Genomic DNA, 14,097 nt, shown 5'->3' with positions numbered 1-14,097 from the left:
AATCGATAATTATCGATCAAATTTTTTATTCAAATTAAATTGAAATCAAAAGCCAATTATATTGGACACTAATTGGTATTTATAGTGGTTTTGAATAATTTTCATGGACAACTTCACACAATAATCGATAAATATCGATAAAATTATAGTTTCCCATCAAAAGTAATTAACGTTTCTCGGTAATTGGCATTTTACTCGTTAAAATCAATGGTTTTTATTGCTAGTACTAGGTATTAAGCATTTCTAGCCTTATGACTTTATATAATAATCGATAATTATCGATAAAAGTTTAATTTGTCATTAAATTTAAATTAAAAAAGGAAATTTTTCCATCAAATACCTTGTAAAGCCCCCTAAGTCTCTTACTCACTTTCGATATTATCATAATTTTTCGATAAATAACTTTCAGTTAGACTATAATTATTAGAGGCTTGTCACTGTAACTAAATTAAGTACTACCTACTAACTACTGATTGTTGAAGAACAGAATAATTAAAGAACTCTAATCTGTAGTCTAGGATCTGTTGCCATTCGAGAATCAAAACATCAATTTAGATTCAAAAATCCCCATAAATTAATCCAAGATATGATGGGTTTAACCGAAAAGATCACGATGAGTTGCCAAAAAAAAATCCCATGAATAAGAACCCCACCCAAGAAATTCTTAAAGCGGGTTTCTAGTTTAATTAAAGAATTGTTTAGAGTTGGAAGAGGATCTAGTCTAGCCATGGGAAGCCCTTTAATGGCCCGCTTCCGCATCTAAGACTATGTAGTAGCTGCTTTAGAGACAGAAACCCAACAATCGGTCCAAGTCAATGTCAGATTTCAGAGCTCGAAGCTTTCGATTTTGTTTTTTTTATTATTTTTTAACTCAATCTTTGAGTCACAGAGTCTCTGTGTCTCACCAAGTCTCTTAGTCTCTTTGGGTTGCGAACGTGTCTATAGTCATGGTATTGGCCCGAAAGTGACTTGGCCAAATGACTTTTGAAGATTCTTGGCTGATCGGCTAAACATAGCCATATGTCTTTTTGATTTCTGATTTCTGGCCCGAACGAAACCGAAAGCCGACAGATCGGATCGCTCGGCAGTTGAGATTTAATATTAAATTGAACTTGGCCGAGGCGGTTGGCAGCATTTCTAGTTTCGGTTTCGATTGGGCAACACGTCGTCGTCTTGGTGGTTGCCGGAAAACAAGAACACCTCCTCGCTACCCTCGCTACTTTTATTTTTTTTCAAGTGCATAGAATCTAAGAAAGTGTCAAGTCTAACCAGAGACTCTGTCTGAAGAGAGCCAAGCAATGGCATTCAAAGCAATCCTATACCTGACCTGCCTCGGTCTAATGGGCCTCATCGCCGGCCAGGAGAACAACGTCCTCTTCGAGACCATCAACTTCCTGCGCCGCGGCCAGGCCGACCTCGAGCTGGAGAACCACGACAACTATGTCGTCCTCGAGCCGGAATATGACTTCATTGTGGTGGGTGCTGGCACGGCGGGATGTGCCCTTGCCGCCCGCCTCTCCGAGAATCCCAAGTGGCGTGTCCTCCTCCTGGAGGCCGGCGGCCCGGAGCGCCTCGTGATGGATGTGCCGATTGTGGCCCATTTCCTCCAACTGGGCGAGATGAACTGGAAGTACCGGACCCAGCCCTCGGACCACGCCTGCCTGGCGATGAACAACAACCGGTGCAACTGGCCCAGGGGCAAGGTGGTCGGCGGCAGCTCCGTTCTCAACTACATGATGTACACGAGGGGCAACCGCAGGGACTACGACAGGTGGGAGGAGCTGGGCAATCCCGGCTGGAGCTACAAGGACGTCCTGCCCTACTTCAAGAAGTACGAGGGCAGCAGCGTGCCCGATGCCGAGGAGGACTACGTCGGTCGGAACGGTCCCGTGAAGATCAGCTACGTGAACTGGCGCTCCAAGATCTCCGAGGCCTTTGTGGAGGCCGCCCAGGAGGATGGGCTCAAGTATAGGGACTACAACGGTCGGATCCAGAACGGAGTGGCCTTCCTGCACACCACCACCCGCAACTCGACCAGGTGGAGCTCCAACCGGGCCTACCTCTACCCCCTGAAGGGCAAGCGCCCCAACCTGCACATCAAGAAGTTCGCTTTGGTGACCAAGGTGCTGATCGACCCGCAGACCAAGACCGCCTACGGCATCATGGTCCAGGCCGATGGTCGAATGCAGAAGATCCTGGCACGCCGCGAGGTCATCGTCTCCGCCGGAGCCATCAACACGCCCCAGCTGCTGATGCTGTCGGGCGTGGGACCGGCGAAGCACCTCCGGGAGGTGGGCATCAAGCCGATCGCCGACCTGGCCGTGGGCTACAACCTGCAGGACCACACCGCACCCGCTGTCACCTTCACCACCAATGCCACCTCCCTGAAGTTCGAGGACTTTGCCGATCCCACGCTGATCAACCGGTTCAACCGGATGGAGGGCCCGTACGGATCGCCAGGTGGCTGCGAGGCCATCGCCTTCTGGGATCTGGACCACGAGAGGGACGAGGATGGATGGCCGGACATTGAGCTGTTCCTGGTGGGCGGTTCCATGTCCTCCAACCCGGCCATCTCGCGGGCCTTCGGCCTGAAGAAGTCCATCTACGACTCACTGTTCGCGGAGATCGAGGACAAGTCGCTGAACGCCTTCATGATCTTCCCGATGATCCTGCGGCCGAAGAGTCGCGGCCGGATCATGCTGAAGAGCACCGACCCCTTCAAGTATCCCCTCATCCATGCCAATTACTTTGCCCATCCGTACGACGTGGACATCTCCGTGCGGGGCCTCCTCAAGGCCGTCAGCCTGATGGACCAGAAGGGCATGAAGGCCATCAACGCCAAGCTGTGGGAGAAGAAGATCCCCACCTGCAAGCAGCACCCTTACAAGTCGTGGGCCTACTGGGCCTGCTACGTCCGCCACTTCACCTTCACCATCTACCACTACTCCGGCACGGCCAAGATGGGTCCCAAGTCCGACCGGGCCGCCGTCGTCGACCACCGGCTGCGAGTCCATGGCATCAAGAATCTCCGGGTGGCGGACGCCAGCATCATGCCGGAGATCATGTCCGGCCATCCCAACGGACCGGTCTTCATGATCGCCGAGAAGGCGGCCGATATGATCAAGCAGGATCACGGCTACATCCAGTGATCTCCTCCGGATAGCCGTAGTTCTCCAGTAGTCCAAAGTCGATCGTCATCGTCATCGTCATCAGGTGCAAGCCCAGTGGGAGCTGGCCCTCCTCCACTCACCCATCCCAGTCCCAATCACCTGCCTCCAGCCGGCTGCCTCCCACGGGGCCTAGGTTTAAGGAACACTGTTTGTTTTTATTTTTAATCCTCTCTTGCCTGAACTGATTCTACTCTAAGTCTAGACCCGTAAGCCACAAGGATACTTTACGGATAAAATAAATCGATAAGTTTTGTATATAAAAGGTGTGACGGAAGTACTTTTCAGGAGGTAGATCTTCAAGAGATCTCTTCATGGGATTATGATAGACAGATCTTCAAGAGATCTCTTTCAAGATAGCTCTATAACTCTGGACTTCTAACTGATCCATCTTCATCTCTTATAACTGATATCCTAAATACTGAGATCCTAAATAGCTCTTTTTATAAGGAGGATCTTAAATAGATCTCTATAACTGATAGGACATCCATCTGTATACTTTTTTCCATCCATCTGTCTAATAACAGCTCTCTAAACAGATATAGTATCTCTAGACAGACCTCTAAATAGATCTTTTTAGAAGAAAAATCCTAAAGAGATCTCTATAACTCTGCAGATCTACTATCCATCCATCTACTATCCATCCATCTACTATCCATCCATCTACTATCCATCCATCTACTATCCATCCATCCACTTATGATCATCCCTCTCTGATTAGATGTATCTCCAATAGATCTTTTTACAAAATAGATCTTCAAAATCTTCCTTTCAAAGACAAATACTAACCAAGTCCCTACCGAATAGACCTCTCCACAAAACCCATCTTAAATAGACCTCCATGACTCTGCACATCCCCACCTGGCATTGACATTGAACTTTTATTGGCCGTCTCATCCACTTTTAGCCAAAGTCTTCGGTCTTCAGTCTTCGGTCTTCAGTCTTCAGTCTTCAGTTCAGCTCTGGCAATTTTCATGCTAATCAATTGGCAGTCGCATCATAATCAGAAATCCGTGAAATCTCCCTGGCTCTTGATTTATTAGACGCCTTTGTCTCTCGGCCGCTGTTTTATTTCAGATTTCGTCGCTTTTTCGGATATCTTTTTATTGTTGCGGAAATGAATTCTTTCTTGTCTTTTTTTCTCATTTTTTCTGCGCGGGTTTCTGGCTCTGATTCGCAGCCATCTGACCTTAGAATTATTTATGGATGTGGAGTGGCTCTAAATCAGTCATAAATTGAGAATAATCGCCGCACAAGTGGCTCATCGCCCACCGCCCTAAGGTAGGCTACAGAAAAGGTACTATTTTTCAAATAAAAACCAAAATCAAAACCAAAAGCTTTAAGCTTGAAGCTTGGCTTTAATCTTGGTCTTTAAAAGCTTTTAGCTTTTTTACTAAAAGCCTGAAGTTCTTTTAACATATTTATATTCTTTTTTATATAGATTTATTGTTTTAATATTTTAAAATAGAACAACCATGGTAATAGAGCCTTGTAGCGCTCTGGTATTTTCCCATTGGATTTCGCGTATGGCCCTTTCCATGGGTATATCTTGGTCAATTCTTGTCCGATTCTTCAGCGGAATACCTTAATCGGTTTGTGGATCGATTTTCAGCAATTCTGCATCAAAATCTAACCACAAAATATTTTTTTAAATTTTTTTAAATTTTTGTGGGGAGACCCCTTCCGAAATCCATGATTTCCCCATGTGGGTCCTTACGATGGCTATATCTCAGCCGATTTTGATCCGATTCTCGAGAGGATTACCTTTTTCGATTTGTGGATCAATTCCCCGCCATTCTGCATCAAAATCTGGGAGCAAAATATTTTTTCAAAATTTTTCCATTTTTTGTGGGGGGTCCCCTTAAAAATCCTGGATTTCCGGAATCGGCCCATTTCCATAGCTATATCTCGGCCAATTCTCATCCGATCTTCAAGAGGAATACCTTAAAGGCTTAGTGGATTGATTCCCCATCATTCTGCATCAAAATCCCAACACAAAATATTTTTTAAATTTTTTCCCGATTTTTGTGGGGAGACCCCTTATGAAATCCCGTGTTTGGCGCCTTGTACGCGTCTAAAAATCGTATTTGGCACCTTAAAAAGTCTATATCTCAGCCAATTCCCAACCGATTCTCAAGAACTAAACCTTTAAATATATCTCATCATAATACCTTGAACTCCCATTATTTTGTCAAGTTCTCTTATCCGATTTCCCTAACCCCCAACTACCTCCAAAATTTCCCCTTTCTCCTTAAAAAAAAAAAAAGACAAAAAACTGCTGCTGTGGTTACGTCAGACTTTTCATTAAGGCGGAATGAAATATTCATGAATCGAGGGATGTACTGGCCACTGGGATGACAAAGCCACGAAAAGCATCGGACCAGAGAACAAATTTTGAATGCAATTTCCCAGATTCGCATCATGACCAGAACAGGACCCACTCCCCCTGGGATGTGGCCATGGAAGGGATTACGTGGCAGGGACTACCCTTTGGCTCATCCCTCTTGGTCCTTGGGGGTTCTGGGGGAGGAAGTGCATCCATATGCCGGCTGTCTCTGGGGTTGCCCTGGAAAAGGGCTTTCCGTTTTTTATTAATTTTGTTTTTTGTTTTTTATTCTTTGTGTTTTAATCCCTTTTTGTTGTTTTTTTTTCCCATCAGAATGGTATAGGGGTGGCTTGCGATTAACCCCCAAAAGCCCCTGGGTTTGTGGTGATTTTCTGCAAAGATTCTCTTCAAAGATTCTCTTCTCTTCCCTTCCAAGAATGATGACATGACGGTATGAGGCATGATGGGAAGTCAAGTACCAGCCCGAGAACAAGTTGGCCATCCGGAGAAGTGCCATTGAACCTGGAGATGCTGGAGAGAGAGAGATGGGTAGTACTCGGAGTGAAAGAGAGGGGGCTACCAAGGGGGGGCATCTGTTCAAGCAGAAACCACAAATTAGCGTTCAGAATGGCAATAAAAATTCTGAACCGAGACCCGCTTTTTTTTTCTTTTTTTTTGGGCCTATAGACCTGGCCAAGATTTAGAGAGAAAGAGTGAGGGAGAGCGCTTGAGGAAGAGAAAGAGACAGCTGGCAAGGGAAGCTGGAGAAAGGTAGAGCGGGACAGCGGAGAAAGATCAGTCGAGGAGATCCAAACCGGAGCTCCAAGATAGCCACAGTGGGTCGAATAGTAAATTATTGTAACAAAATATATGAGAAATTTAATGGGAAAATGAGTTTCATATATACCATATTATATAACATATATATTATATATCTCATTATTTATCTCATTATAATCTCATATATCTCGTTATAACCATGATCTATTATAAGATAATCATCATATATCTCATATATCCCATTATAATTATCATATATCTCATTATATTCTTCATATATTTCATATATCTCACCATAACTATCATATATCTCATTATAACCAATACATATATCATATATCTGACTATAATCATTATATTTCTTATATATCTAATTAAAACCATCATATTTTCCAAAAATCTCATTATAACCATCATATACTATATGATTTTCACTATATATCTCATTATAATCTTCATATATTTCATATATCTCACTACAATCATCATATATCTCATTATAATAATCTTATATCATAACACATTCATCACATTCCATATTCTCTTCTAATAATAAAGCCATTCCCATACCATATTGCCAATAAAGCTCGGTACTCAGTACTTAGCCATCAAAAAACCATAATTTTTTTAACAAGTCTCTCATCGTAAAACAAACGCTTATTATAATGAAATTTTTGCCACCTTTTTGCCAGCTAATTAGTGGACCCGGCCCACTGTGCCATGCTGGTACCGAGATACCATTTCACCTGCTCCCCAGCGGTCGCAGAGTTCAGTTACCGATTACAGCAGCCATGGAGAGGCCGCTGTCGCTGTCTCTGCTCCTGTCTCTACTGCTGGTGGTCCTGGCCAGTGGCCAGAGGAGCCAGAAGACCCAGACTCGCAATCGGAATGGGAATCCCAGTCCCGAACTGGACGATCTCAGGCGACTGGGATTGGGAAATATTATCAATGTGCCGCTCTACAGCGATGGTGAGTTTTGGGTTTCAAGTAAAATAGTTTCAAGAACATGTCTACAAGGTTAAAAAAAAATTAATAAATCTTAAAATTATAGAGTTCCTTGACATATTATATAATAATATTTTAAATAAACATGTCTAAAGGGCTTCAGATATCTTAAGATATGATTTTTGAGGAAGATATTAGAGGTCTTATAAGGTCTTAAAATCATAAAATATATTACAATATTATCCCACAAATCATGTCTATAAGGAAATATCTTAAAAATCTTATCATTTTTATGTAAGGAAAGGAAGTTCTATAATACCTAGTTCCCTAATCCCTACAAGGCTTTCAAATCTTCACTTTTTTATGCAACTTTTTGGAGTTCCTTCACCATAACTCCCCATATTTTTTAAGAAACAAGTCTATGAGACTGAAAACCCCTACTTTAAATGCAAAATAGCCCAGACAATGTATCATTAGGCCGAGTTTTCTTATCAAAACCCCATCATCCCCTCTATCAGACCCCCAAATGAACTCATTCATGACGAAAGAGACTTTCGTCACCATTGTGAAAGTCACATGGCTCTTCATTTTCCACTTTCTGCTTAATTATTGTTTGTTTTTAAAATTGAAACTATTTTTTAGTGCCACAATCGCACTATGACTTCATCGTGGTGGGAGCCGGGGCGGCGGGATGCACCCTGGCCGCCCGCCTCTCCGAGAATCCCCAGTGGAGCGTCTTCCTGATCGAGGCGGGGGGCGTGGAGAACCTCGTCCACCAGGTGCCCGTGCTGGCCGCCCACCTCCAGGCCACCGCCTCCAACTGGGGCTACCTCTCCCAGCCGCAGCGCCACGCCTGCCGGGGCATGCCCCAGAACCAGTGCGCCCTGCCCCGGGGCAAGGTCCTCGGTGGCACCAGCTCCATCAACTACATGATCTATAACCGGGGGAACAAGCGGGACTTTGACGGCTGGGCGGCTGCCGGCAATCCCGGCTGGAGCTACGAGGAGGTCCTGCCCTACTTCCTCAGGAGCGAGCGGGCCCAGCTGCAGGGCCTGGAGCACTCCCCCTACCACAACCACAGCGGGCCACTGAGCGTGGAGGATGTGCGCCACAGGAGCCGGCTGGCCCACTCCTATCTGCGGGCCGCCCAGGAGGCGGGCCACCCCAAGACGGACTACAACGGCGAGTCGCAGCTGGGCGTCTCCTACGTCCAGGCCACCACCCAGAAGGGGCGGCGGCACAGCGCCTTCCGGGCCTTCATCGAGCCCATCCGGCAGCGGCGTCGCAACCTCCACATCCTGACCCTGGCCCGGGTCACCCGCATCCTCATCGACGGCGCCACCAAGTCCGCCTACGGCGTGGAGCTCACCCACCAGGGCCGCCGCTACCAGGTGAAGGCCCGCAAGGAGGTGATCCTCTCGGCCGGAGCCTTCAACTCTCCCCAGCTGCTGATGCTGTCGGGGATCGGGCCGGAGGACAACCTAAAGGCCATCGGAGTGCCCTTAGTGAAGGCCCTGCCGGTGGGGAAGCGACTCTACGACCACATGTGCCACTTTGGTCCCACCTTCGTGACCAACACCACCGGGGAGAGCCTGTTCGCCGCCCAGCTGGGCCCGCCAGTCGTCAAGGAGTTCCTGCTGGGCCGGGCGGACACCATCATGTCCAGCATCGGGGGCGTGGAGACACTGACCTTCATCAAGGTGCCCTCGGCCCAGAGCCCACCCACCCAGCCGGACATCGAGCTCATCCAGGTGGCCGGCAGCCTGGCCAGCGACGAGGGCACCGCCCTCGCCAAGGGCGCCAACTTCAAGCCCGAGATCTACACCAGGATGTACAAGGACCTGGCAGACCGGCGCCAGGATCACTTTAGCTTCCTCATCATGCACTTCAGCCCCGCCTCCGTGGGCCGCCTCTGGCTCCATAACCGCAATCCCCTGGAGTGGCCTCGAATCGATCCCAAGTACTTCTCGGCCCCGGGAGATGTGGAGCAGCTGCTGGAGGGCATCAAGGAGGCCATTCGGATCAGCCAGATGCCGGCCATGCAGGCCATTGGGACGCGCCTGTTGGACAAGCCGGTGCCGGGCTGCGAGTCCTTCCCGTTCGCCTCCGACGACTACTGGAGGTGCTCCATCAGGACCCTGTCCTACACCCTGCACCACCAGGTGGCCACCTGCCGCATGGGACCGGAGTCAGATCCCACCACCGTGGTGGACCACCGGCTGAAGGTGCACGGGATGAGGCGACTGCGGGTGGTGGACACCAGCATCATCCCGGTGCCGCCCACCGCCCACACCAATGCGGCGGCCTTCATGATCGGCGAGAAGGCGGCGGATCTGGTGCGGGCCGACTGGAGCTGAGGGCCGGCTCCGGTTTGGGTTTCCAAAACAGAGATGCGATTTATGTAAGTGGGTCGGAGAAGCGGGAGATCAAAAGCGCGCCAGCGAGATGAAAGTGGAAAGTGAGGAACGGAATCGAATCTCTTGGGGGAAAGAAAGCAACCTGGCCACTAAAATATCCAACTAGTTTATAAACAAAACTATTTTTTTGTCTATTTCTTAATTGATTAATTTAGAAAATGTAGAAACTACAATAAAAATTAAAACCTACTGCTCTTAATTAGTTTCTTTTTCAGAACAAAGTGACTGCCCAGCTCTTCAAACATTATTTTGAAACTAACTATGGAGTTCCATGGAGATGGGGTCTGTTTTGGGACCAACAGAGAGGTGCTATCGGGGAAATAATGGATCTAAATGGGCTGTGGGTGTCTATTTTGAACAAATAATAGGTTAAAAACATGCTTTTTTTTAAAGCAACTGAGCTAAAAAGACATGAATGAGGAGATAATAGATACTAGATACTAGATACTAGATAGTTATAGATATTAGATCTTAAAGCTATTTAAAATCCAATATATCTTTCTAAACTAATATCTAAATAATAAATAAACTAAGATCTATCTAAACTATATCTATATAGCCAGATATTGGCATTATTTTGTATCTGTTTCTGAAGAACAACTATCTCTTACTACTTCCCAAGAGAGTTCTCATAGATCATAAAATAATAAAATTAATAAAATAAATCAAAAAAATAAAAATAAAAGAAATATATACTTTAAAACCCAAAAACCATGAAAGCTAGACCCCTTTAGTCCAGTAAGACCCTATTTCCTAGACCCTATATAAAAAAACTCATAGCTGTAGAGCCCAAAAACCTAGAAAGCTGAACTATTTTATGGCCCAGAAAGGCACTAGATTCTTGGCACTAGGCCGGGCCAGTCGGCGGCATGACCTAGCTTAATAAATCAGCTGCTCCAAAGATACTATTTTCAGGCCAAATACCAAACCAAGTTAGAGCCCAGAGCCAGAGCACAAATCCAAATCCAGAGCAGAGCCAACGAGGCATTGCAAACGGGTTTCCACGCTCCAAGTTCAATGTCTCGCTTAATAGAGCTTCGGTCGGTGTAGGGGGTAGGGTATAGGGGGTAGGGTATAGGGGGTAGGGTGTAGGGTGTAGGGTGTAGGGGGAGTGTATGTGCCACACACACACACACCTTCCAAACCCCAAAAAGGGGGACATTATTAAATTTTTATTGAAAGTGGAAAGGGTTTTTTGTTTTATTTTCTTTTTTATTATTATTTGATTTATTTTTTTTTTGAGAAATTAAGAGCCAGTGGCTTGGCGAGCACGCTTCCAAAAGTTAAACGAACTCCCGGGGCACTTAAAAGTGAGAATCTTGTCATTCTCCCTTCACAATTGCCCAAAAGGCAAAGGGATATGGGTCTCAAGCACCCACTAATACCCTGTAATTAACAAATAAAATTAGACTAAAGAAAATGAATAGAAATCTTAAGATTATTGTTTAGTGCTAATTGGTTTTGATTTTTTTGTGTTTTAGTTTTTTTTTCCTCTTTTTGTTTTTTATTTATTTTTTATTTATTTTTTATTTATTTTTTATTTATTTTTTATTCTTATCTCTTAGCCGTTAGCTTTTTGTGGCTCTTTTTCTTAATCTATTCTTGATTATTTCGCTTTTAATTATTTTTTGTTGACTTACTGGCTCTCTGGGCTTCTTTTTTAAATTGTTTTTTAATGGATTTTTTAAGTTTCCAGGTTTATAAAGTTTATTTCTTCCTGGGAGTTTTATTTTTTAATTTAAACAACTATTTTATTCACAGTCTCTAACTATAGTCTCTAACTTTAATCTCCAACTAAGTCTAATAAACTTAGTTATTGGTATTTAAGAATCGTTTTCTTCTCAAGATCTCTTAGTTCCTTAGTCTTCTTAGAGCTCTGAAGACTGTTCTTCAGATTCTTCTAGTATTTTCTGCCTCAAAATCCCCACTTTTATCCCTAAAATTAATAAAAATTTTAATAATTTCCATCTAACCTAACCTTTTTGGACCTTAAACTCCTAAATTAAGTCTTAAACCCAACCCCCCTTCCTCTCAACCGCCACAGGGTATGTGGTTTGTATGACAGACGCACCAGCACCACTTCAACTGGCTGGGTGGGTGGGGCTGGCGGGTGCCCAGTTCTCTGCCCAGTTCTCTGCCCAGTTCTCCGTGTTTATGCACCTGAGTCACTCTCCTCCACTCCAGGAGCCGCCCAGAGCCATGGCTTAAAAGCAACTCCCGCCATTCGAGGGCAGTTCATTTGCCCGCCAAATGGCTTCCAGCATGCAGTCGTCCAGAGGGCTGCTCCTGCTCCTCCTCCTCCTCCTCGGCGTCCTGGCGGGCAGATCCCTGGCCGATCCCAACCGCCTCCTCCTCCAGCAGCTCCACCAGGTCGGCCTCGTCAACATCCTAGACCAGACCGTCCGTCCCAGTGGTGGGTGGGGCTTGAATCCTCTCCAGCTTCAATCCTTGCAATAATTGAATACCTCTCTTCCAGCCCCCCAGGACGGGAAGGCCTACGACTTCATTGTGGTGGGATCGGGGGCAGCGGGGTGCGCCGTGGCCGCCCGCCTCTCGGAGAACCCTGACTGGACGGTGGCCCTGATCGAGGCGGGGGGCGTGGAGAACATCGCCCACCACACCCCCGTCCTGGCCGGCTACCTGCAGGAGACCTCCTCCAACTGGGGCTACAAGTCGGTGCCCCAGAAGCTCTCCTGCCGGGGCATGAACAACAACGAGTGCGCCCTGCCCCGCGGCAAGGTCCTCGGAGGCACCAGCTCCATCAACTACATGATCTACAACCGGGGCAACCGGAGGGACTACGACGGCTGGGCGGCGGCCGGGAGCAAGGGCTGGAGCTACCAGGAGGTGCTGCCCTACTTCCTCAGGAGCGAGAACGCCCACCTGCAGGGCCTGGAGCAGTCCCCCTTCCACAACCGTAGCGGGCCCCTTAGCGTGGAGTTCGTCCGGTTCCGGACCAAGCTGGCGGACGCCTTCGTGGGCGCCTCCGTGGAGGCGGGCCTGCCCCTCACGGACTACAATGGGGAGTCCCAGAACGGGGTCTCCTACGTCCAGGCCACCACCCGCAACGGACGACGGCACTCGGCCTACTCCGCCTACATCCAGCCCGTGAGGGATCTGCGTCCCAACCTGCACATCTTCACCTTCGCGAGGGTCACCCGGGTGCTGGTGGACGCGCCCACCAAGACCGCCTACGGGGTGGAGTTCCTCCACAAGAACAAGCCCTTCGTGTTCAAGGCCCGCAAGGAGGTGATCCTCTCGGCGGGCGCCTTCAACTCGCCCCAGATCCTGATGCTGTCGGGGATCGGGCCGGAGGACAACCTGAAGGCCATTGAGGTGCCCATGGTCCAGAACCTGCCGGTGGGCCGGCGGCTGTTCGACCACATGTGCCACTTCGGGCCGACCATCGTCACCAACACCACCGGCGAGACGACCTTCACCTCCAGAGTGACACCCGCGGAGATGGTGTCCTACCTGCTGGCGGGGAATCCGGCCACCCGGATGAGCTCCATCGGCGGCGTGGAGGCGCTGGCCTTCCTCAACCTGGAGCGATCGAAGCTGCCGAAGGACTGGCCGGACGTGGAGCTCATCATGGTGTCCGGGAGCCTGGCCAGCGACGAGGGCACCGGCCTCAAGCTGGGCGCCAACTTCAAGGACGAGGTCTACGACAAGGTGTACCGACCCCTGGCCCAGCAGCAGCAGGACCACTTCACCCTCCTGGTCATGCAGTTCCACCCCAAGTCCGTGGGCCGTCTCTGGCTGCGGGACCGCAATCCCCTGCGCTGGCCGGTGATCGATCCCAAGTACTTCAAGGACGAGGAGGACGTGGAGTTCCTGCTGGACGGCATCAAGGCCAGTCTCCGGATCCTCGAGATGCCGGCCATGCGGAGGATCGGCGCCAGGCTCCTCCGGAGTCCCGTGCCCGGCTGTGAGAAGTTCGAATTCGGCTCCGACGACTACTGGAGGTGCTCCATCAGGACCCTGTCATACACCCTGCACCACCAGGTGGCCACCTGCCGCATGGGACCCGCCTCTGACCCCACCACCGTGGTGGACCCGGAGCTGAAGGTGCACGGGATGAGGCGACTGCGGGTGGTGGACACCAGCATCATCCCGGAGCCGCCCACCGCCCACACCAATGCGGCGGCCTTCATGATCGGTGAGAAGGCGGCGGACATGATCCGAAGTGAGTGGATCTGAGGAGGAGGAGGAGGAGCCCCCTGGGAAGGTGCTCCCCAAAGGAATAGAAGCTACAACCCCCTAGATTACCCCCCAATGATAATCTCAACCAAAAAGTAAACTAAACTCGTAAGAAACTGCACCTGTCTTGTGGACTAAGGGGGTTCAGGGTCAGGTTATCCCCTCCAGCTTCCAGTTCTGTAACTGGATCTTGGGAGTGGGGGCTATTACCTCACTCGTCACAACCGGTCGCCCCATTTGAAATATCAGTTCAAGTACTCAG

General features: G+C 48.4%; 4 protein-coding genes across 10 annotated transcripts in view; 3 read left to right on the top strand and 1 right to left on the bottom strand.

The window, feature by feature from the left end:
• The window catches only part of LOC6502243 (flotillin-2), a 105,585-nt gene that overhangs the window by 85,691 nt on the left and 5,797 nt on the right, over positions 1 to 14,097 (bottom strand). The window lies entirely within an intron of this gene.
• LOC6502193 (glucose dehydrogenase [FAD, quinone]) lies at positions 651 to 3,426 on the top strand. Its single transcript, XM_001966021.4, has one exon. The coding sequence runs from the start codon at positions 1,299 to 1,301 to the stop codon at positions 3,147 to 3,149; it is 1,851 nt and encodes a 616-aa protein (XP_001966057.1). The 5' UTR covers positions 651 to 1,298; the 3' UTR covers positions 3,150 to 3,426.
• LOC6502194 (glucose dehydrogenase [FAD, quinone]) lies at positions 7,024 to 9,824 on the top strand. Its single transcript, XM_001966020.2, has 2 exons — positions 7,024 to 7,242; positions 7,861 to 9,824. Exons 1-2 carry the CDS (start codon positions 7,065 to 7,067, stop codon positions 9,573 to 9,575), a joined length of 1,893 nt encoding a protein of 630 aa, XP_001966056.1. The 5' UTR covers positions 7,024 to 7,064; the 3' UTR covers positions 9,576 to 9,824.
• LOC6502195 (glucose dehydrogenase [FAD, quinone]) lies at positions 11,870 to 13,951 on the top strand. Its single transcript, XM_001966019.4, has 2 exons — positions 11,870 to 12,048; positions 12,112 to 13,951. The coding sequence occupies exons 1-2, from the start codon at positions 11,886 to 11,888 to the stop codon at positions 13,833 to 13,835; spliced, it is 1,887 nt and encodes a 628-aa protein (XP_001966055.2). The 5' UTR covers positions 11,870 to 11,885; the 3' UTR covers positions 13,836 to 13,951.

This window comes from Drosophila ananassae, chromosome XL (assembly GCF_017639315.1).
Source record: "Drosophila ananassae strain 14024-0371.13 chromosome XL, ASM1763931v2, whole genome shotgun sequence".
Lineage (NCBI taxonomy): Eukaryota > Metazoa > Arthropoda > Insecta > Diptera > Drosophilidae > Drosophila > Drosophila ananassae.
This window is presented reverse-complemented; position numbering and strand designations above follow the sequence as displayed.